At 37.3% G+C, this 23,096-nt stretch overlaps 1 protein-coding gene across 1 annotated transcript in view; it reads right to left on the reverse strand.

Annotated features, from left to right (window-relative positions):
- The window catches only part of CAMSAP2 (calmodulin regulated spectrin associated protein family member 2), a 76,824-nt gene that overhangs the window by 42,031 nt on the left and 11,697 nt on the right, over nt 1–23,096 (reverse strand). Inside the window, 1 exon segment of the mRNA XM_031059192.1 lies at nt 21,714–21,973. Coding sequence (XP_030915052.1) covers nt 21,714–21,973 — 260 coding nt within the window.

The raw sequence follows: 23,096 nt of genomic DNA on the forward strand, positions 1-23,096 counted from the left end.
CAGGTTCAGCAACACAGAAGGAATGGTTTTTGCTTTCAGTATTTTTATAGCCTTCTCTGTTTGGGTAACTTTTAAAATTTAGTAACCTATTATATGAACATATATATTAAGAAATCATTGTTGGGCTGACTATACACATCTGGCACAGGAAACATAATGCACTTCTATAAAAAGGATTTCTCAGGTACAGATATTGGCTGTGTTAAGCATTTTGATAGCACTTAGAAGCTTGGCCTAAGATTTCCTCATAATGCTCGTTAGGGAGCTTCATATTTGATTTACTAACTCAATCCTAACTAAATACCTAACAGAGATTCCCATATTTTCTGGATGACATAACCAAGGGAGACTTTGACCTACTCCAGGACACAGTGAAACAAAGTATCTGCACAACACACACTGGAATCAAGAACCAGCAAATGGTGTTCATCTCATTATTTGAATTTTTACTTATTTTATAGTTTCACACGACATACTTAGAATTTTTTACTTCTACTTAGCAATTGCAAGTTGCCTGTTCTTATTTACTGGGAGAATCACGTACCTAATGGGAAAAACCACAAAGGAACTTCAGTGTCTTTATGCTAAGTACTCCAAGTTTTAAAGATAAATTCTGGTAGTTAGATAGTTTAAACTCAAGAAAGTAACACAGTATAACTGGTAAGACAGTTATACTCATTTCAACAAGTAAATAGCAAGAGCCTCAAATTTCCCAGAGGACTTTGTTTTTGCAGATAATTTGGGATTTTCCTAGAACATATTGTCAAATCCTGTCCACATAAAACAACTCAAAAATCTTTTACAAAACTTACTTATGTACATTGTCTCCTTGCTCTTATGCTGGTTCAAACCAAGGACAAGCAGTAATTGTATTAAATATAATCTGAATTTCTTATTTTCACAGCAAGCTCCTCTACTCTTTGAAGAACACAGGACTGGGAAAAAGAAAAACAAGGCTTTGTCTTATCCATATATCAAAAAAAAAAAAAAAATAGTTCCCTCTTCCTGACTCACTCATACCTGCATAGGAATGACATTAAAACCACCGGTTTAACTTCTCTGGCAGCTCAGCTAACACCTGCAGAGGCACTTATCACCAGGAAGCATCAAAGCACATTCATCTCAGAACATCTGCTGAAGGAACCCAGCCTTAGGAGTGCTGGAGAACTACCCCTTCCTCACGGACAAGGAGGAGCAGTGGCAAGACAAGGCAGATTTCTACAGAACTTGGGGTGAAGAGTTCAGGGTTGGGTGACAGGCTGGGTTCTATTGTATAGAAGTACGTAAGAAGGGAAGTTCGGCAAAGAGAAAAAGGCGAAGGCCCCAAAATAAAATTAATGTGTAGGGCTGAGGCATTAATCCATGGAGATGAGACTGGGAAAGGAAACAGGGATGTCTTCTCCAGTGCATGAAGCCTGGCACTGAGCCTCAGTATCCTGCAAGCCCCACTGACAAAGCCTCCCTGAGCCACAGCTCGGTCTGGGGTCAGAGCAGACTACTGCTGAAACTTTACAGCACACACTACTAGTTCATCTGTTTGACAGTTAAATATTGACAGCCAGCTCTGAATGGCAGCATTTTAGCCCAGGTAACTGATATCACATTCTTTCTGACTTACCTGCATTTCAGTTTTAGTTATTCACACCCTTTATCTCACAATCCTCAGAAGGTTTAAAGACTTGAATGAATGTAAAATGCTCATTTGATAAAAGGCACACAATGAACTTGATATTACAACAGTAATTTACTATTAAAAAAACACCTAAAGTAATACTGAGCATGATATTTCATGTAATTCTGAACATTTAACAAATCTACAGCCTTGGTTTCTGATGAACTGAATTGTAACAATGAGCTTTTCTGCATATAGTACTAATGATGCTTTAATTGCAGTGATGAATAGTGCAATACACTGGTTTGTTCAATTAATCTGTTTCAGGAACTGAACTCTCCATATCATTATGTTTCTAAAAAAAGTAAACAAAAAATACTGCTTTTCTACAAGAGAGGAGATCAAGTTATCTGCGGTTCTTCCCTCACTTCTGCAACTAAATAAGGATCAAAGTAGGGCCAAATTATCAATGGGAATCTCCAAATGAATTCCACACAGTTCTGGGATTGGCCTGCCAGGGTATGTTTTTAGCTGCTACATTCTACTCAGTTTCCTCAGGAAATGTGCCTCCCAGCTGGAACTTGTGTGAGACACTTGTCACAATATAAAACTGGAAATACAGACTTAAATTCTCCAGGAAGGCATTTTAAGAACAACTTCAGTTATAAACAAGATATTTGGGATGTTTTGTTGCAAAATCCCTCTTTGTTTTTGAGAGTTACCATCCTTCTTGGTCCAAATTTGTATATTTATAATGTATGGAGGAAATGTGTATTATTCAGCACCTTAGATACAGAAAAAAAATGTAGTATTGAAGAGGCTTAATGCCTCTGACATGTAAGCATCCAAGACCTAGGGACAGCTTCATTCTGTCACATGTCAAATATCACCATATTTTTACAAAACTGCTGCTGAAGAACCTCCAAAAAGCTTCTGTGGTTTTTGTTAAATTGCTGATACACAAAAGCCTATTTTAAACATGAGAATCTTTGTTAGGCTTAGCTTTCTTTGGTAATCTAGCAAAATATTGGCTTAAGAAATCAAAACATGTATGTTCATTTCAACATGCTATCTTCAAAAAGAAGAAAACTACTTTCAATTTTTATGTGAGAACATAATATGAAATCTTCCTGCATTTGCATATGAACAGGCTCCTGATAATTTCCTTGCTGTTTCTTTATTAACCATACAAGGGCAAAGAAAGAAGGTCATCACATTCATTACTGTAATGGCAATTACATTAAGGATAGGAGTTATTTGGCCTTTTTTTCAAAGGTTTTTAAGAATACCACATTTACAGACCATAACACAGCACAGTCAGACATGAGAGGGAAACTGACCTGGGCAAAAATTTTCTGCTAAAATAACAGCCAAGGTCAAAAGAAATTTCCTTGTCTACTCCTTTAAATGAACCCTATCAGCAGCATTAAATAATTAAAAGAGACACACAAAATTATACTGATCACAAGAAATCTGTTTCTCTACGGCTGTTAATGTAGTAAAACCTTGCAAGTGACAAGCTGCTGACTAATAGCATTACTAAATCAGACAGCTGACCAACATTTTTTCATCTACTTATTAAAGCATTAGGACAGGCCAGCCCCAGCAGTGGCTGCTAAACAAGGATATGGCCTACAGTGATGTTATAGCAGAAGTAGGAAAGGTACTTAATGATTGTTCCAATAAACATATTCAAAAGTGTTTCCACTTGTTTGGTTAATCTGGACTAAATACCAAACTTTAGGTCAGATCTTGAACCTCTGAAGTAGAGTATGGGTTCTTCAGAGAAAGACTCCTACATATGCACACACAGGTGCAAAACAATTGCTTTACTGTAAACTTTAAGATCTGTTCTTTCATTGTTCAAAGCAACTGTACTAAGGAATACACTTGATTCTTAAGAAAGAGCAATCTGTGTGCCTTCATAGAGATCATGCTATACCAATAATCCTTTTTAATAGATTACTTGGACCGAGGATGTCCACTTCATCTACTGCAGCAGATTTTTGCAGGACATCTGGCAGTAGTCTCCATCACTATAAGCTTCTGCTAAGCACAGGGTCATAGCCAGGCTCTGTCTGCACCAGGAACTGCTGCAGACCAACAGGAGCAGATTGGTACCCAGGAAAGAGCTGTGCTGAGGACAGCATACCTACAAGAAGGACTGCAGTTGCCAACTATCACTACTTTAAAAAAATCTGAAATTCAAGCAGAATACTAATAAGGCAGTGGATTGTCTTCCTATCAGTGTTTCACAAAATTGGGAAGGTTGATGACATAGTAACGAAAGCTTTTCTTGAAAGTTCCTTTGGTAAAGGCATGAAAAGTGGTTATCAATATGATATCATCTTCAGGTACAATTTCTTAAAGAAAACTTTCTTCTGAAAAATGAAATAGGAAATTAGCTTGTAGCCTATGCACAGAAAATATTAAAATGTTTTACCCAAAGAATTAATACAGAACGGGAGACCACTGTGAATCACAGGCTACTTCTTAGTTAAGTGGCGAGCAAGGTAAACAGTGCCCATTCTCATCCTTCACAAGTATCTGTTTGTGAACCAGCAATTCCAGGGCATGGAAATGAATTGGAAAGTCTCCTTCCTCCACCTCTCTTTGGCAATGAAATAACTGCCAGTTCTTAAGTTTTTTAAAGATTAAAACAATAAACCACACAATCATGTTCTCATTCCTCATGCATTTTTGGTTTATAAGGTTATTATTCCAGGACGTGTTGCATAATTAGTAGCTCTTGAAAAAGTGAAGTCAGCTGCAGCAGTAACTTATTCACATTGTAGTAAACAATCATTTTCTTAGGCAAAATATCCCTCCTCCTATTCTCCCCAACTAAGGCAAGCTGAGTAAAAGAGCATGGTGATAAATGAAACAAAATGGAGAAACCAGCTGAAGAGAAAATCACAAGGCAGAAATGGGAAAACTGCTAACTCCCATCCTTTTCTTTTCCAAATAATTACTTAAGATAGCAATAACTAGATTGTAAGTATTTTCTTTGCTTACAAGAATAAAGAATAAATACCAACAGTATTATCTGAAACCTTGTGCTACAAGCAGAAGATATGTCATTGCATGCTGGCCAGAAACCACACAAGCCCTTCACAAGATGAAACCTCTCCTTTGGCAAAAGCAGTGAGCCCCATACACAAACCTCACCTTGGTAATTGGAAAGAAGGGAGAAGATGAACGGAGGGAAGGAGCTGGGAAGTATTTTATAGCTGTCCTTAAACAATGGATTCAGTGACCACCAGCTGTAAACATGAATTGTACTCACAGTGCCACGCAAGGATCAGTGCAGGCCCCGTGCAAGATTCAGGCAGTTCCATTGATTCTCAGCATTGTTTCATCAGCCAAAAGTGTAAAACCACTGAACAAAAATCTCTGCTGGGCAGTTTGGCTGTTGAATGTTTGGAAGAACTGAAAACAGGGATTTTTGATGAGGTGGAAAAGAAGCTGGTATAAGCATTAAGGAATGACATCAAGCCAGACCAAAATCCCTGGAGAGGTACTGCTGCAAGGACTTAATTGATGGCTGTTCTGACTGGACTGAGTAAAGCAAAGAAAAGTAGAAATTGTTGTTTTCAATTTTTTTCTTAATTTCTAAATGCCTTATTTTGCTCCATGTTTCATGTCTGTGGGTTGTTTGGGTTTTTTCCAAACCTCCTTCTCATTAAAATTAGAAATTGCCTGACATCTGTTCTTTCTTTTCAAGCATCCAAACTCTGAAATCCCATAATCCGTAAATGGGAAAGGACGATTACTGCGAAACTTGGCTGAACTACATGTGAGACACATTATGGGACATTTCAGCAATCAATTTAAAATCATTGGCTTCAAGCGTGTTATTTCAGAATTGCAGGCAGTATCTGTAACTTATGCTACCTAAAATACCCAAAGGAAAATTTTATCAAACATAAAAAGCTGGCTGTCTGCATAGGCAAGTCAATCTGTAGTATGTGAAAAAGAAAAAAAATCAATACTGTGATAGAACAAGATGGAATGGGCACTATTAGAAAAGCTGGTATGCAGTTCTCACTGAAGAAGAAGAAATATCACAGGACCTGTACTATTGGTCACAGCTAACAGGCAGGATATATTTCAGTATCTACCTGATCATCCAGACATATGACAAGCCCAAACCAGTAAGCAATATTGCCAAGGAAAATTCTTACAGTACACATTAACACATTATAGATACGAAAGACCATGCAGCACTTTATATTAAACATGAAAATTTGTCAATATTTTAAAATGTACTTCAAAACCTAGTTTAGCTAATTTAGGGTTTGCTTAGAAATGTTAATTATTCATACTTAGACACAGAACAGTTGCTATTTTCAGATGTATTCCAAATTATGATTATTTCAAGTTCTGTGTTGGATACATATGGACACACATCAAGCAAGGTAAGAGGTACTGTAAAGGCCCAAGAACGAACCCAGGCTAGAGAAATGTCAAGCCTACAGGAGAATGTACACCTGGTTTCTCCCTGAACAAATGGCTCTGTGGTATTTTAGCTTCCAGTAAATAATGTGTACTCTGTGTATATAATGCAGCTACAGTGGATATATGGATTTAATTCATTATTTTATTACCCCATGACAGATTGAAGGTGTAGGTATAGATCTGGGCTATCTCATGAGTGAAGAAGTACTTCACAATCTTATAGCTATTGATGGAGAACAATCACACATGTACCTGTAATCTTCACTTAAATAAAGTTTAACTTCAGAAAGACAATTTTATATGTTCACATTCCTGCAAAGAAAAAGGACAAATACAAAAACTATTAGGATAAACTGTCACGAATATTCACATTAGTACCCATACTTTCTGTTGTGTCTGGAACTCTTCCCATCCATCCTCTTTGCACTTGGATGCAAAATAAATACTAACCATCAAAGAGTGTATGGTGTAATACTTGCTACATCATTTGGATAGTTCAAAAGGCATTATCAAATCCAAACCAAAGTAAATGCTTAATACAAGCCGCCCATACTGAAGAAAAACCAAGACAAAACAAAATCAGTTTTGCATGTCCAGAGAAGAAGCACAGAGAGGCTCAAGCAGAGCAGCTACTAGAGACAAGAGGAACATGAACATCCCTCACTCCTTTCCTTTCGTTACAGCCTGCAAGTCCCTTGTGCCATGGCAGGATGTGCAGCCCCCCAGCAGGAAGGGTGCTCCCAGCTCTGTGCCTCAGGCAGGCCGAGCAGCACAGCGTGCTGGCTGCTGGGACAGGCTGCAGCAGGAGGCCCTGGGAAGAGAGGGGCTGCTCACACCCCCATTCCAGAGCCACACTGACTTACCTTATCAATGCAGGGTGCCCCCAGCCAGGGAACAACTCAGTGCTCTGACTCCATGATTCAGGAGGCTGAACAAATGATTTATTAAGCTACATTATATCACACTAATACTATATAATAACTATACTAAAGAGATACTACTGAAAACCCATGACTGCCTGGAGACAGTCAGGACAGCTTTGACCCAACTGGCCAATCAATCCAATCAACCCTGCTCAATTAACAAATCACTCTCCATAACACAATCCACAATCTCCATAACACATTCCACATGTCCCAAACAACAGGAGCAGTGAGTAGAGATAAGAATTGTTTTCTCTTCTTCTCTGAGTTTCTCACTGCCTTCCCCAGGGAAAATCCTGGGGAAGAGAATTATGTCTCTTTCTGTTCAGAGAATGTGAATACCACACTACCTGAAAGCTACAATGATGAAATGGTGCAAAATAAGGAAGGGCATGGTAGTAGTGTTCTTCAAACTTTTTACTTGGGTACTCTTTAAAATACTTCTATAATTGATTAACATGACCTCTGCAATGAATTTTGAATTGATCCCTAACTTACTATATTGGGATTCTCTTTACATAAACTACAGATTCTTTTGGCAATGTGAGCTTTATCAATGACTGACTATAGAAGTTATTTTGAATACTGTCTTCATCCTAACTCTACATTCTAAATGTCTTATTTCCCTTCTTGTAGATCTGGCTCAGTAACTCTCACGTTTGTTTACATACCCACATTTACAGACCAATATGTCTATAGGAATGAGATGTCGGAGTGGCTTTGAATACACACAGCAAATGATGTTTGCAACAGGCCTAAATGAGAATGAATCTGTCATTCAAACAGCATTATCCCTTTGAGATATGAACAAGACAGCCTGTCACATTTAGAGACTAAAGCCATGCTTTTGCAAATGAAGACAGTTCCAAGACTGCGAACGAAGATGCCACTTTGGCTTTTCCCAGCTTTCCAGTGTTTGGTGCTACCAGTAATTTTTTTAAACTTTTGTTCATGCACAGTTAAATATATAAATAATATCCTCAATTTTGTTTCTACAGATACTAATATCAGTATTAAAAATTGGGTTTTTAAACAGATCAGTTTTATAGAAAAATCAACCTTTACAAACACCAGCCATTTGCTTAACAAGTCCTGTTCAGCTCTTTATATTTTATGTGTATATATTACGACCTTTTCATTCCTCTGTTGCCTGATCCAACATTAAAAGTTGCCATTACATCCTGGTATTTCGACAAGACACTGGATGAAACAAATTAAATTCCCTTCTAATTACTGATAAAGAATGCACTGTCTAGTACTGAATGCATTCATATATACAAATGTAATGCTCTATACTTATGATAAAACATGCTGCTAGGAGAGATAAAGACAAACAATTCTTTCACATAAATAAATAATTAATAGATACATATATAGACCTGCTTTTATAGTCTTCTCACTCAGCCTCCACATTTTTTCCTGCATTTGATTAATTTAATAAACATTTCACTGAAATAGTAAGCAGCCCTACCTTAAGCACTATGTACTGCATTCTGACATTCATGACAGGGGAAAACAAGTGACCCACCAAGCTTTGCACTTTCACCTCAAACCTTCATTCATCTTTACATATATATATATAATGTTCAAACTGCTTATGCGAATGCAATTAATTGCATCCTCTAAAAAGGCATCTGAAATATGTAAAAGAATGCAAAACAGTTTCTGTAAATATAAGCCTACTGTAGCATGCTTTTTCACAGCAGCAAGTATAGAAGTTAAATAATATAAAAAGTTCAATTGAAAGTTCAGTGTTGTCCCAATACTTTTCTTCAGTTTTTTCCTGCTCCAATATAAATCCATTATTTTGCTGCCAAAAATTACGACAAAAAAGTAGGAGATAATGGCATGTCTAGTTGCCAACAAATTAACAGTGTATTATTTTAATCTGTAAAGCACCATGTATCCTGATGCTGTTGCAAGAAGTAGAGGAAGAGTGGTGGGAGTTACACTGTGGGAGAAAAAATTATCCCCATTCTGGAAGAAGATATTCCCAGCAATAAGGCTTTATCACATCATGCCTACACACAGATCTGGAAGTCTCTGCTTTATTGTGATTGTCACAGATTGATGATGTCCTTTTTAAAGAATAACAGAAGCACTTTGGGGAAACACCTCCAGGCACTTGGCTGTGATTATCTTTTAGTAACAAGAAGGTGCAGAGTGGGAAGAAGTCGTTCTATATCAGTGATGCTTGGTGAATTGATGAACTCTGAGCTCCAGCCTCTGGAGAAACTTCCTTCCTCTCTCACCCAGCCATCACTCCAAGTCCCCTTGAAATCCCGTTCCTCTCCTAGACCCTCTAATCTCTCACATTTTTTCCTCAGACCTGCATCCTGAAGGCCTCCTTGAACTATTCTCAGTATGTGCTGCCTCAGGAAGGAAGCTCATCAGAGTCCACAGCTATTTGGTCGGCACTTCAGCCTTCCCTTTGGCAAAGGAGTGAATTTGGCTCACTCCCCTCTAGTCCAGCAGCTATCTCCAATATGCTTGTAAGAACTTGTACAAGAAAGAATTTGTAAAATAAATAACCAGCTGAAGAGAGATATAGGCCATCCCTAAGTAGAACAAAAGACAAAACCAAAACGTCATTGGACTAGGATTAAACTTGCAAATTCAGATCATATTTTAAATTCTTTTCAAAGAAGATTTGGGAAAGGTACAGAAGCAATGCAAAGAATGAAAAATCAGCAGTATGTGCCATCAGGAAAACTAAAAGGAAAAATTAGTCAGTGGTTGTACTGGAAGAATGGTAGGTATTTTTCTAGATAAAATAACTGCCAGGAAAAAACCACAAACCACCATCTAGAAGACTATGATTTGGACAAGACAACACAAGGGACAATATGGTCAAAACAGAATATATTTTAGAGTAATATGAAAGCAGTCTTGCATGATTTATCCTTAATTTAGTCATCAAGATGGCAGCTTACATTAGTTAAAAGCAAATATGAACCAAGAGCTTCTTCATACAGGGAAAAAGTGATGTAAGTGGCAGGAGAGACATGCAGTTATACCACTAAACACAGCCCCTTTTTAAACCACCTAAGTGCTGACAGGCTTTTGTGCTGCTGTGCAAGGTTTCAGCCTTAAAAAGCCAGCTTGTAGCTCCTTTCTTTGATGACTGAGGACAGGGTGGGAAATACTGGCCTACAGAGAAATATCTCAGTTTTGCTAGGAGTTAACATACTGACCTGCAAGCTCACACTAGTCATGTATTTCCCCTTTTGAAAAGGGAGTTCTAATTCAGTCTTCTAGAAAATATATTAATTTTTGATAGTCTTTGGATTATCTGCAAGTCTGCCAATTTCATGCTTAACCTAAATCTTCATCTCAGTGTAGAGCAAACAGGGAAAAATGCCATGCTTTTAAAACCACAAAAGGATTAAAGAGGAGTAATCTGTACACATTGAGCTATTCTTCCAATAAGTGTAAGAACACTGGGGACATTCCAAAAGATTAGAAGACACGAAACAACGGATTTTTTTTTTGAGAGTCAACAGACAATACAAATAATTTTAATGCCCCAAATACTTCTTCTGATCTCATGTAAAATAATTTCAGAGTCAACAAGCAGGTTGATTTATGTATGATAAATGAACACATGCCAATTTAAACATGAACTAACAGAATACAAGCCACTCTCTAAATTCATGTGTAAATATAAGTGAAAAGTGCAAGACTTATTATAAGTGTAAGGCATCGAACTTAATACTAAAACATTTTGATTAGAGAGACTTCTTAATGCTGGATACATTAAACTGATTTAGAGTGCAGCCCTGAGCATAGAATCAGCAATGAATTGGTGAATTTTTCAAGAAACACCACATGAATGAGTTATCAGCTCACCATCTCTTACTATTTTTACCAGTGACCTGGAAGGAAAACTCATCACTGATCAGGGTTAAAGAGAAGGCAAAATTTGTGGGAAAATTAATGACAGGAGTAATCAGTTCCCTCTCTAAATTTGGTAGGGTAAGAAAAAAGTCCCACAGAAATGGGGGACTTTTAGCTCAAAAAAGGCAAGCTACAATAATCAGAAAGGTACTGCCTTCTCTGATAGGAAATAAAGGAAATTTTAAAGTTGTTTAAGAAAAGGAACCTAAATTAATTGACACTATAGCCATAGATATGATAAAAGCATAAATGTGTTAAGTCATTAGATCTTGTTAGAACAAGCAAGGCTGCATTATCCCTCTCCTTCTCCCACAAGCAGTACAAGCCAATAATACCAAGGTATATGTAGCCTATTACATAAGTTCTCAGCTCCCAATGTTCTGGGAAAACCAGATAAGTTATCCCTCAGTGCTTAGAGGCATAGGAGTATTTCTGCTGCTGCTGCTGAAAGTACATAGTACTTTAGGAGGATTGGGGCTTTTTCCCCCCAAAGCTTTGACCTGGAAAAATAAGAATTTCCATACATATGCATCATACTTTGAGAATCAGGATTTGCTTCTCTCCAGCAGTTCTTTGGTAGCATGTATACATATTTCTTTATCAACTTCAGTATTACCATGCTATTTATTCCCCAACTGCATAAGTTTGTATTTCTTCCTGTTGCTAGAGAAAAGCTAAAAGCAGGAGTTGGAATAAATTCATCCTTTGCAATTATCTATCTACCTTATAAGATACATCTTACCATAAAGAATTTATCAACACAGAAGTTATGAGACTTCCCTGACAAAATGATATACTGAACTACATTAATTTCCAATCTTTCTATAGGCAATCACAACATTATTTTTAACCTCATATACACACAGCTGTCTTTACAGTGAATTGTAAGTACCATTAGATGGTTTGGTTTTGCTTTTGGGAGCAGGGAAGTTAAGAAGTTAGGAAAAGACACATACAAAAAAGTAAAACATTTATAATTGTGAAGTTAATTTTCTTTCCACCAACCTTCTGTCCATTTCATTGTTTCCCTTTTATGCAATAGGATGTAACTGGCAGAGTCCTGTAATTCACTCTAACCTTTTTTTTCAGTCCAGGCTTCAAAGTGAATTGGCTGTCTTGGCAAGGCAATGCCCCAGAAACATACCAGTGGGATTTACACAATTCTGTCTAATAGACCAGGAAGCTTTTACAAATGTTTATTACCTCACAGAGTGCCCTTAAGAAGGGAACTCAAGTGCAGGGTATTTTCCACCAAAGCCTGTTTCAGCAACATATGGTATAATCAGTTCCAAATTAATCTTCATATGACAGAGAAGAGAGGCAGAAAAAAGTCTGTATTAACCTTTTGCACTGAAGGAGAGAACACATAAGTAAATTGCTGGTCAGTAGGCACAGTGTGAGGTTAGAGATTGTCACCACCTGAACAGGTAATGTCACTGCAGGACAGGCAGCTGACACACACATGGGTCACCTGCAGGCTCCTGCTCACAAAAACACCCCACAAGCCACGTGCCCTACAAGCCTTGACAAGGTCAGTTGGAATCCTGGGTCCAGTTTCCAGCACAACCTGGCAAGAAAGCCATGAAATGGAGGGTGCCTGGAAGGAAGAAAAGGTTCGGGGAACAAAGGGCCTGAGAGACTTTACCTGCCCACACGTAAAAGAGCTGCTACAAAAAGGAAGGGAATAAACTGCTCATGTTCACACAGGCACAGTAGAAATTAAGGACTTGATACTGCATAATAGATTTTAGAAAGTCTCCTTTTCCTTAAATTTCTTTCTGATGGCAGAGTTCTTCTGGCAGTGATATGGCAAAATAAAGCCCCCCTTACCCCAGAACCCCAGGAATGAATTTATAATTTGCACGTCAGCAGGCCAGCATCAGTAGAAAAAGAGTGAGGTGGTACAACTTCTGTAACTACACCTTTGAATAAATGCTGTTGACAAACAGGGAGAAAATGCCATCTATCCTTCAACTGCACCTAAGTGGCACCTACTGCAGTGGTTTGTTGCCTAAATACCACTTACTGCACTTTACTTCAATATATGAGTATCCTTTAATAATGTAGCAGATACATCAGTTTCATATTTAACAAACATGTTCCTATATAATGAGATTGCATATTACATACTATATATATTTCATAAGTGCATCATGCAAAATTAATCTGTTAGCCCATTACATGCTTACCCAATATCTACATATTCTCTGTTTTTCTTGTAATTTTCTTCTTTAAAGACCATAATATTTTTAGCCTGCCACTTTATGAAACCAAACAGTTAAAAGAATTTCAACACATACTTCACATTGTATATATACTTATATCATAAATATTGTTGCTGTGTCTTCTAAATTCTATTCCAAACACCCAACTTAGATCTTATGAAAGCTCTTGCCATTTCAGCTTTAGAGGGATGTCATCAGTCTTGACAGCTGATGATTTGGATCTCTGGCTACTGCTAGATGACTATATAAATTGTGCTAAACATAACTTTTTCCATTATTCTAAAATCATAAAGCTGCAGGATTTCTCTCTAACATACACTTTACTAATTTTTCCACTGGTCTTAGACTCATGGTTTGAGAAAGCAAAGAAATATACTGGGAGATATCCTTCCTCATGGCCTTTTGATACAAGAGGGAAAAACGAACATCTACATTTATGCTAGATAGTCAGTTTCCTACAGAGCACTACTATAGTCAATTTCAAACTTAAACTATTCAACAAGCTATCAGATAATCTTTTAATGTAAATCTTGTTTTATTTACATAGGACAAATCCTACTGGATTTTACTTTGGCTGATTTGGAGATACATGTCTGCAAGGTAAGACAATTTTTTACTTGTTCCTATAAACCTACCAGTTCCTATAAACAACGGACATACATGGTTATTTACAGCATTTCCCTAACTGTCACACAAGAAGAATAGATATACTATGGAGCCTTAAGATATTTTGTTCATTCTATCTCAGGAAAAGAAAATCTCATAATGTTAAATTCCATGGAGTTTGTAAGAACAAAGATTTTGTTATGATACATCTACTGTGATGACAGAGTGTGTTCTCTGCTGATAAAGGCAGGCAGATTGCCAGGATTATGTGTGCAGATTAACAAATGCAGACTCAAAATGTTCTTTTGTACTAGACTGGAGCAGCTGCTGCATTTTGGGGAGTACAAACTGTATTCCTTCAACAGTCAGTGTGGTTTTGTCCCCTTGTTGCTGTGTGTATGTACTACACAGAGCTGGTAGTGAAGCTCTCCTTATGTTTACATGACTGACCCACACCTCCTGCTAAAAGCTGCTCACTATTTTCCATAATAGGAAGAAAGCAGTGCTCTTCAACTGCCTGCTACAACCATGTAAGATTTTTAGCTTTGTGCTAGCCAGTACAAGGGATTTCTCTTCTTTACCATGATTCAAACAAACTGATGAAGAAATTCCTTCTAGCTAGTCTGTAAAACAATTCACAGATACATCTTTTCCTAATAGCTCAGTTACATGTGCTCCAAAATATACTTAACCCAGAAGTAAGACCATTCCTAAACATTTATTTAAATAAACTTTTTTAGATATTTAAAGACACAAAGAAAGTTCACAGCAGCAAACCAACAGCCAAAAGCCAAACCACACTACATAACAGTGCTATTGAAACAGGAAGAAAATGTTCTTAAATTGTGTTTAACAAAATAGACCTTCTTTCAAGGTTAATGAAAATACTTCCTGACCTTTTTAGAAAGCTTTTTATACATGGTATCTGGCATTCTTGATGGGCTTAATTCATGACATATTTCTTTCATAATTTATTCCTCCTTTTAACTGGTTTTCTTTTTGTGCTTCAGAAGTGAATTTTGGTATGCTCTCAGGTGGTTGTTTTGGGTTTTTAAATTAAATCACCACCATCACTCCTTCTTCTCCACCTCTCTCTCCCCCGCAGGTTAAAAGCATCACAAGATGGAATAATAACTAAGAACACAATCAGAAGCTCTTTGATTCGAATCTTGAGTGTGTTCAAGGCAGAAGAACAACTATTTTGCAAGGAAGTGAACAAGACAGACAACAGAAAATAATAATGCATTGCATTATCTTCTCAGGATAGGCATGAGGCTAGACTTTGGAAGGTACTACCTTCTCTTGAGGTTCATTTAATTTCCTGTCATTATTCCATTATTTAGTAGATCATGTATCTCGTTTGGAAGACATATTGCAATATTCTCTCCTCATTTTAGCAAAAGATTAAATGTAGTTACCACAATTTTACATTAGACTAAGCATGATGTGCTGCTATTTCTAAATATTTCCTACTACTTTCAACTGGCAAAGGCCAGTATAAGGACAGCTCTGTAAACATCTGTATCCATCAGGGATTTTATGGTAGTTCTGAGAAAGCACTTTCAAGGCAATACAAGGGGCATAGTTTATTCAATAGCTCTGCACAACTGAAATAAACCCTACAAGAACTGTTAAAAAGAACAATCAGATTTAGTTACCTTCTAGGTAAGAATTCTTAGTAATCCAAGTTTGAAATGCCAGCTACAGTGCTGAACCCTAAGACCAAAACACCACATAGATTTTTGTACTGAAATTAAGGATGGACTAAAAAAAAAAACCCAAAAACACACACACAAAACAACAACAACTAAAATTAAAGCTAGAGAAATCGTATAAAGCCTTAGGGTTTTTAGCATCAGAGCTGCTGAAAAGGACCAGGAAAGCATCCCTCCTTGTATTCTTTATAGACAATTTTGGTGTCAGTAGCTTTGCTACCTTTCACATTAGTTGCCACACTTGGTGCACAAGTTGAGCAGACAGCATTCCATGAAAACCTAAAGAATGTTGCAGAGGCCTCTGTGGTTATCTAAGTCTTCCACAAATTTCTGATGCTGATATACAGAAGTACAACAAATCCTACTATAACTTACACTGATAACCTGCATGTTTGGCACCCACTAAATTCTAGACAAACATACTGCAGAAAACATCCCAAGACACTGCCCAAGACACAAAAAAAAGCATTTTCTACATACAAGAAAAACATAATTAAATACAAGCAGCAAGCAAAACAAAATACCCAGGCTATGAGTCAACAAAAATTGCTTGAAAAAAAGCTAATAGGACATGAAGTCCTGTGTTAAAATGGTACGTGCAGAATGAATCTGGGAGAGCTGCAGCAGTTCCTGTGGCCCAGAGTGAACTGGCACCCTGTGTGTGAGAGAGCCTGGTACAACACCGCTGTGGCAAGCAGGTGCTACTGCAGTGCTGACTGGAGTGGGATGGTGTATTTGACACAGTGAATCCAGCAAAAATACTTGATCCCTATTGTCAAGCAAATGAGAACCTTATGAGGAATGCATGTGAAGAGATGAGACTAGAAATGGAACAAAAAATATGGAACCTCTAAAGATTACATTTTCCCAGCCCAAACCCCCAGCAGACTGGTCCTACTCAACACATCAGACTCACTGAACTCAGGTTCTATTTCACCACTATATTTGCTTATTATTTTAATCTTCTATGAAACATACAACTATCAAAGATATATCACAAGGCAGTTAGAATCTGATGCTTTAACTAACAAATTACAGTGTCTATGGGTTTAAGTCAAGTAACAGCAAATTCTTTTTATATGTCTTCATCTAATATCTAATTTACAATAGCATGGAATGGAAACTTGTTGCATCATGCCTAAAACCAGACAAAAAAATTCTTCAGGGCAGAAACCACATCTTACTTTGCTCTGTGAAGTTCTTAGTACATGTTGTGCTGCTTTCCAGAGTGGAGTTAAAGGAGCTGTAGAGCCTGGGAGTGCAGAGACGGCAGCATGTAGCTGCAAGTAACCGGGTGAGCTGCTGCAGCCCTTCCTCAAGGAGAAACACTGCTGATGAAAGGCACTGTCATTTCCAGTGAATGCAGTCTGCCAGGGAGACCAAAAGTCTGGATTGCAGGATGAGTTAACCACTTACTGTCTGTTATCTCAACCAGAAAGAGAGCCAGGTTCTGGCTGTGGGTACATACACACCTAGCACTAGCAATCCCCACTCCTCCTGCCTTCCACAGCAGTTTCACTGGCTTGGATTAACTCCACAATCAGTTCTGCACAACAGAAAAGCAAAACTGGTGCAAAGGTCCCTGGACTCACCTCTGCTCCCTCCTCAGGGGATTCACTTCAGCCAGCTCTGCTCCAGTCCCGGGAAATGGGCTTGGCAAGTGGGCTACCATAGGTGTGATCATAGAGCCCAACTTCCAGGTTACATGCTCAAAAAAACTGCATTTGTGCTCTCTGAGACACCCCCACACTGCAAACCACGAGGGCAGGACTGGAAGAAATACAAGTGTTTGCCCAAAACATGCACTCCTGATGACTACTAACTAGCTAATACAGGAACACCTAATTATACCTCAGTTACAGTCCAGATTCACAAACTGCTACAGAGAAATCACTGCCAGACTTCCTCATAAGATGTCTTCAAGGAAGAAGGCAATTTGCAGCCTTATAAATGGATATACAACTTGCATGACAGCACACTACTTTTTATATTTAAACCCCATACAAATAATAGCTCAGAATTAAGAAAGCAGCAAATTTGATTCCTACCAGCTATTATGGACTTACTGCTGGGGTTTTGCAGGAGCCTCTCATTCCCTTTCCATCTTGGCTGAAAATTGTAGAATTTTATGAAGGATTTAGGTGTTACTTGATTAATGACAGTAATTACACATGGGTGTAAGTTTAAACTAGCTGCTCAGCTGGTTGACTTTCTTGCAACACTATTTTTCTGAATTGAGAATTCAACTCTTGACAAAAGTAATGCTTTTTGATTATATTAGGCTTAGCATGGCTTTTATACTTTCCCACACTGAAAATATAAAAAAATATTTGTACGGCATTCTTTCTGGGATATTTATATACAGGTATTCACTAACCTTTTTCTAGTCACTAAATTTTATTTAAGAACTAAATATTTTCAAATGACTTGCAAGTTAATAACTATTTTTTGTAGTCAGCTAAGCATGTTTCATCAATATACAATAATAAGCTTAGGCAAATAGATTTTTCTGATGCAAATTTGGTAAAAGTCTGTAATATTACTGTATCTCTACACCCCCTAACAACACTGGTTTTAAACAAGTATTCAAGATTTGACATTACTACTCCTCAAACTAGAAATTCAGATCGTTTTGGCCCTGTCACATTAGGGACAGAAGTCCACTGCTGGGGTAGTTATGCAACTTCAGTTTCCCTGCAAAGTGAACTGAGATGCTGATTTTTTTATTCCTTTCCCCACACGGCAGAAGTGCATTGCAAGGACTTTAGGGAAGGAAAGCATTTCCTAATTCCTCTCTGAATCTGTTTATTCTTCCCTGCACTTGAAGCAAATTGAAAGCGACCATATGAATACCAAGTGACCAGCCTGATTAAAAATCAGAATTCTTGTAAAATGATTTGACATGGAAAATAAATTACTCAGTTAATACAAAATTCTTGTTATAATGGATAAATTTGTATAAAAGTCTCCTCTGACTTATCCTGCAATATATATATGTTTTTTAAGCAAAGAGATCCAATGCTTATATGAGAAAAAAATATTAAAAAAATCCAAATTGCCTTCCTCTTGTGTATCTGATATTTGACGGTTTAAGTCAGTTTGGGTTATGAATACAAAATTTTAAAAAATAAATCAGCATAGGAAAATAAAGTTAAGCTTCATTTGAATACTGACCTATGCATAAGCATTAGAAAACTATTGCATTATTATCAGAATCATGCTGAATTCTTATGCTATTTCTGATTTCTATAGCAGGTCAAAAAAATCTCGCATTTCCATATGGGGATGCCTGCTGAAGACAGATTTTTTTTTAATGCAATTGGAACTTGCCAACTGACATAAATATCTTTGCAAAGTTTTTTACAGCATAGCTTATGTAAACTTTTGAAACATCAGACAATTCCTTTCATATAGAAGTGTAATCTCCAGGAGAAAAATACTCTGGTTCTTGGTTCAACACTTTCAGTTCCAAGCTCTAGACTATTTCTGCACTCTTTGAAGTCTAGCGAGCAGATCCAAGACCATATACATTTCAACCAGAAGAGAAATAACATGCTCTTTGGTTCTTTTGCTCCCCTACCAAAATTAAAACCAGGATGATCCTATGAAACACAGAGTTAACAAAAATAAACACAGAATTAAGTTTTAATATCTTGCAATACATGGAGAACAGAAATTGAGATACCACTTGAATAACCTAGCTTTTGGTTTCACCAGAAATGAAATAGGAGATGTGAACAAACCAAACATGAGAAAAAGAATTAATCAGAGCACACAGGGGAGGCTTTAACAGAAGCCTCTGCTGCCATGGGTTAATTTCACCAGTGCCTCTTTCCTACCCCATTCCACCAGGGCACTGATTTGTATACATGCATACACCATGTATGTACAGACACAGAAACACAAACACAGCATCTGCAGCCTCTCAAGTCAGATACTGATGCAGCTAAGTCAGCTGGGAGTGACAGGCCAAGTGCCATCTATCCTGACCCCAGCAAAAGCAGCACATCCCTTTGCTAGACTTTGCAGACTTAAATTTGTAAGGGGCTTCCAAGAAAAGTTCCACCTAACAGAGAGAAGACCAAAATGCCTGCTTCATTCAAGAGTCACATGGGAACTAAGTCAACAATTAAGCCCCACAGACGTCACTGTGCAAACATCCAGTCCAAGGAATTCCAAGTCTGTTGGCCACAGCTACACACGTTATAATACACGTGCAAAATTAAAACATTCCACACTCCAATCTCTTTCCATAGTTCCATTTTATATTGTAACTCGCCCCTTTTCAGCTAGAGAAAGTACAGTACATCTGAGAAGGTAACAAGAAATACCCACTAACATCTTTCCCCTATTCCTGGGGAAGACAGGCTAGCAAAGGGAATGACAATCATACCATGTTCTATTAAAGTACTCAATTTTACATGGGTTTAACACAATCTGGTCTACAGAGGAACATATGTGTTAATTACAAATGAAAACTTTCTGTTCTACATAATTGAAAAAGAAAAAATATTCCATGCTCTAAAACAGGATATACATTTAAATTTGTAAGACTTGTAGAAACTGACATATGGAATAATAGGAAAGAATATTGGAAGGCATCAAGGGAAAAGACTGTCAATATTGCAACAGCCAGATTTGAAGTTCTCTGCCAACTTTACTAACAGTATAATAAGGAAAAGGGTTGAGACTTTCCAATTAAAATATAATGCTGCTGATAGGAACTTGCATAGGAACAAGAGCATGGTTTGACAAAGTAAAACTCCTGGGCTTGGGATGTTAGCATGGAGATTACAGCTTCACAGCCACTTCTTTGGTAGCAGTTGTTTTGGACAAGGCTGTGCTTCTGCCCAAGCCAGTTGTGTTCTCTGTCCTTGTCACAGCCCAGCTGGCTGTGAACTGACAACAGCAACAGTGCACTCACATCTGTTACTGGTACTGGAGTGGGCACGAGTGCCCTGGGCACAGCAGGAACTTGGGGACATCAACTCTCATGTGTCAATAACTTCCTGGTGACGATACCTGAACAACACTGGGAAAACACACAAACAGCCCCACAAGCATGGAAATAGAAAATGACTACTGAAATGCGTTTTAAGCAATATGAATTACTGAATCAAACATCAGCAAACCAAACTAGCAAACTTTTTTTTCAACTGAGAACTCTGGGAAGAAATGACTCTTACAACTACTCTAGACAGGGATCACATTAAAAGAATCAAATGGATTAACCAGAGGCTCATAAATGCAAGCCATTAACCTTATTTTCCTTCAGAAGCAAGAACAGAATTAAGTTCTGCAAAAACATAAACAGTCAGAAAGTTTGTTTCTTAAATACTTTGACTTCTGTGAACATTAGGAACACTCCCAACCACCCACAAGTATTGCAAGTATCCTGCAAATTTTTTCATCCCTTGAAACATAGAATTATTTAGATTGGAAAACACCTCTAAGATCACCATAGCTACATTCATTTCCACACACCTTCATTCTAGAGGCAGCTACAGGTCACTGACCACAAATACTTTGTTTACTTAATTTATTCTCTATATTAAACATTAAATACAAATATAAAAAGGTGAACATTTTAAATATTTCACTTTTAATTAAGTGAATTATCATCTTATTCTATCATACTGCCATTTGCTAAACAAACATATGTAGACATCCTTTTTACAGGTAATTTTTTATAACTCAGCTCCAAACAAAGCAGAAACCCCAAGACTTAGGAGCTTACTAATAGCATTATTCATCACTTGAACTAATGTTTTAATTAGCAGTTATATAAAGCAGAGACATATTTTTTGTTGCGTGTTTTACATTGACTTAATGTGCAACAGATGACTCTTAAATGTTATTAGGCTGAATTACCTGCCATTAAAACTTTGTTTTCAAGATTTTAACCACAGATTTCTGCCCTAGAATAATGTTTTCAAACTTTTCCAACACAGATATATTCACTTATAGTCAGTGCTGTAAAACTGAAATCAAAATGATCATATTGTTACTGCTATATTTAAAAATGTAACATTTTAACTAAGTACAAAGATAAGACAGGTGTATTCTAGCATTAATACAGAAGAAATACACCTGACAGCTAATGAAACAAAAAAAAAATCCTAAACCAAAACAATTATAAACTTCCCAGCAAAGAATCCCATTGAACTCCTGTGAAAAGTACTTCAACATAAAGATGCATCTAAAAAGACAGATCTGTAGGTATTGGGAGTGCGCAGATGGATAGAAGAGATGCAACACACAAGCTTGGAACACTCACCATCTGAATTGGTTTTTTGTGAAGATCTCGTTCAGTCACCAACTTTTCTTGGTCAGTGACATAAAGGCCTTTTTGTGCCAGGGCTTGTATAACAGCATCATGACCTAGAAGTGGTTTTGCAGCATCACTCTTGAGAATAAGGCTCCCAGCGCGACAGTAGAGCTCAGCAGACAGCAGCAAGTTCACAACAGGTGGTTTAATGTGCTCCTGGTCATACTGGTCTGTGTAAAACGGCTCTCGGAGCTCTTCTGGAACATTCTCTACAAATCACACAGAGCATAAGTCAGTATCAGAAAGGACAGTTAGACTATTAGGGGACTTTTAAAAACTATATGTGAACTCAAAATTATGTTGAAGAAGGCTTAACCAAGGGGAGGCCAAAATCTATGCCAGCAATTATGTTATAAAATTCTGAGGAAAATTTCATACAAAGGTAATATTTGAACTATAAATAGAAACTTGAGAAAAATTCAGTGTCTCACACTGCAAAGGTCACAACAGAAGACCAACCTGTGGTTTACATCATCATTATATTAAAATTTCTTGGCTTCTCCAAATACATGCCCAAACATTCTCCTTTCCTTTGGCATGATATTATATAGGTCAGACATATAAAGGCAGAACAACACCCATTTAAACACAAACCCTGGACCCTATTACAAAAAACAAAATGGAACTGAAACATTATGTTTCAGCACAGAAAAATTCAAGACAAAAAGCAGCCTTCTAGTTTCTGTATATTCAGGAGAATTTTGATTACTATACTGTTTATTTCAAAGGTCATGCATCACAGAATGATGACAATTCAGCAGTTAAGCATAAATATATGGGCTTTTGACTGAAATCAGAAGAATGGGGAAAGAATAAAAAATATGATCACTTTCTTTCTGACAAAATACTGAGTTCTTACTGCCCTTGTTGTGTTACTGATTTCCCTTAAAATTGTGGTTTTCCTTCTTTTTCAGCAAGCTGGCTTAGCACCCACAGAAAGCTATGCAAGATTTTGTCAAATCTATGCTGAGATTTTAACTCCAAAATTAGCATTCCAAGACAATCAACAATTTTTTCAAAGACTGTACCTAACACAATACAGGCAGACTATAATTGTCTACCACAAATGTAGCAACTATAAATTAATTAAGTATGGTATTAGATCAAATTAAATTAAATTATGAGTCAAGTGGAAAATAACTTTCAGATTTTCAGGCATACACACTGCAAGAGGCTTCATTTTCCTCCTGGAAGAATTTCATTCTCTATTGTTGTAAAATTAGTTAAGCCAACGACATTTATGGGATAAAGAGCATGTGATTCTTTTCCTGAGTCCAAATGCAAAAACCCTATTTAACTGCTAGAAGAAAAAATAAGTGCGTAGGAAAGCAG

The sequence above is a fragment of the Geospiza fortis genome, unplaced genomic scaffold, assembly GCF_000277835.1.
Source record: "Geospiza fortis unplaced genomic scaffold, GeoFor_1.0 scaffold229, whole genome shotgun sequence".
Classification (NCBI taxonomy): Eukaryota; Metazoa; Chordata; class Aves; order Passeriformes; family Thraupidae; genus Geospiza; species Geospiza fortis.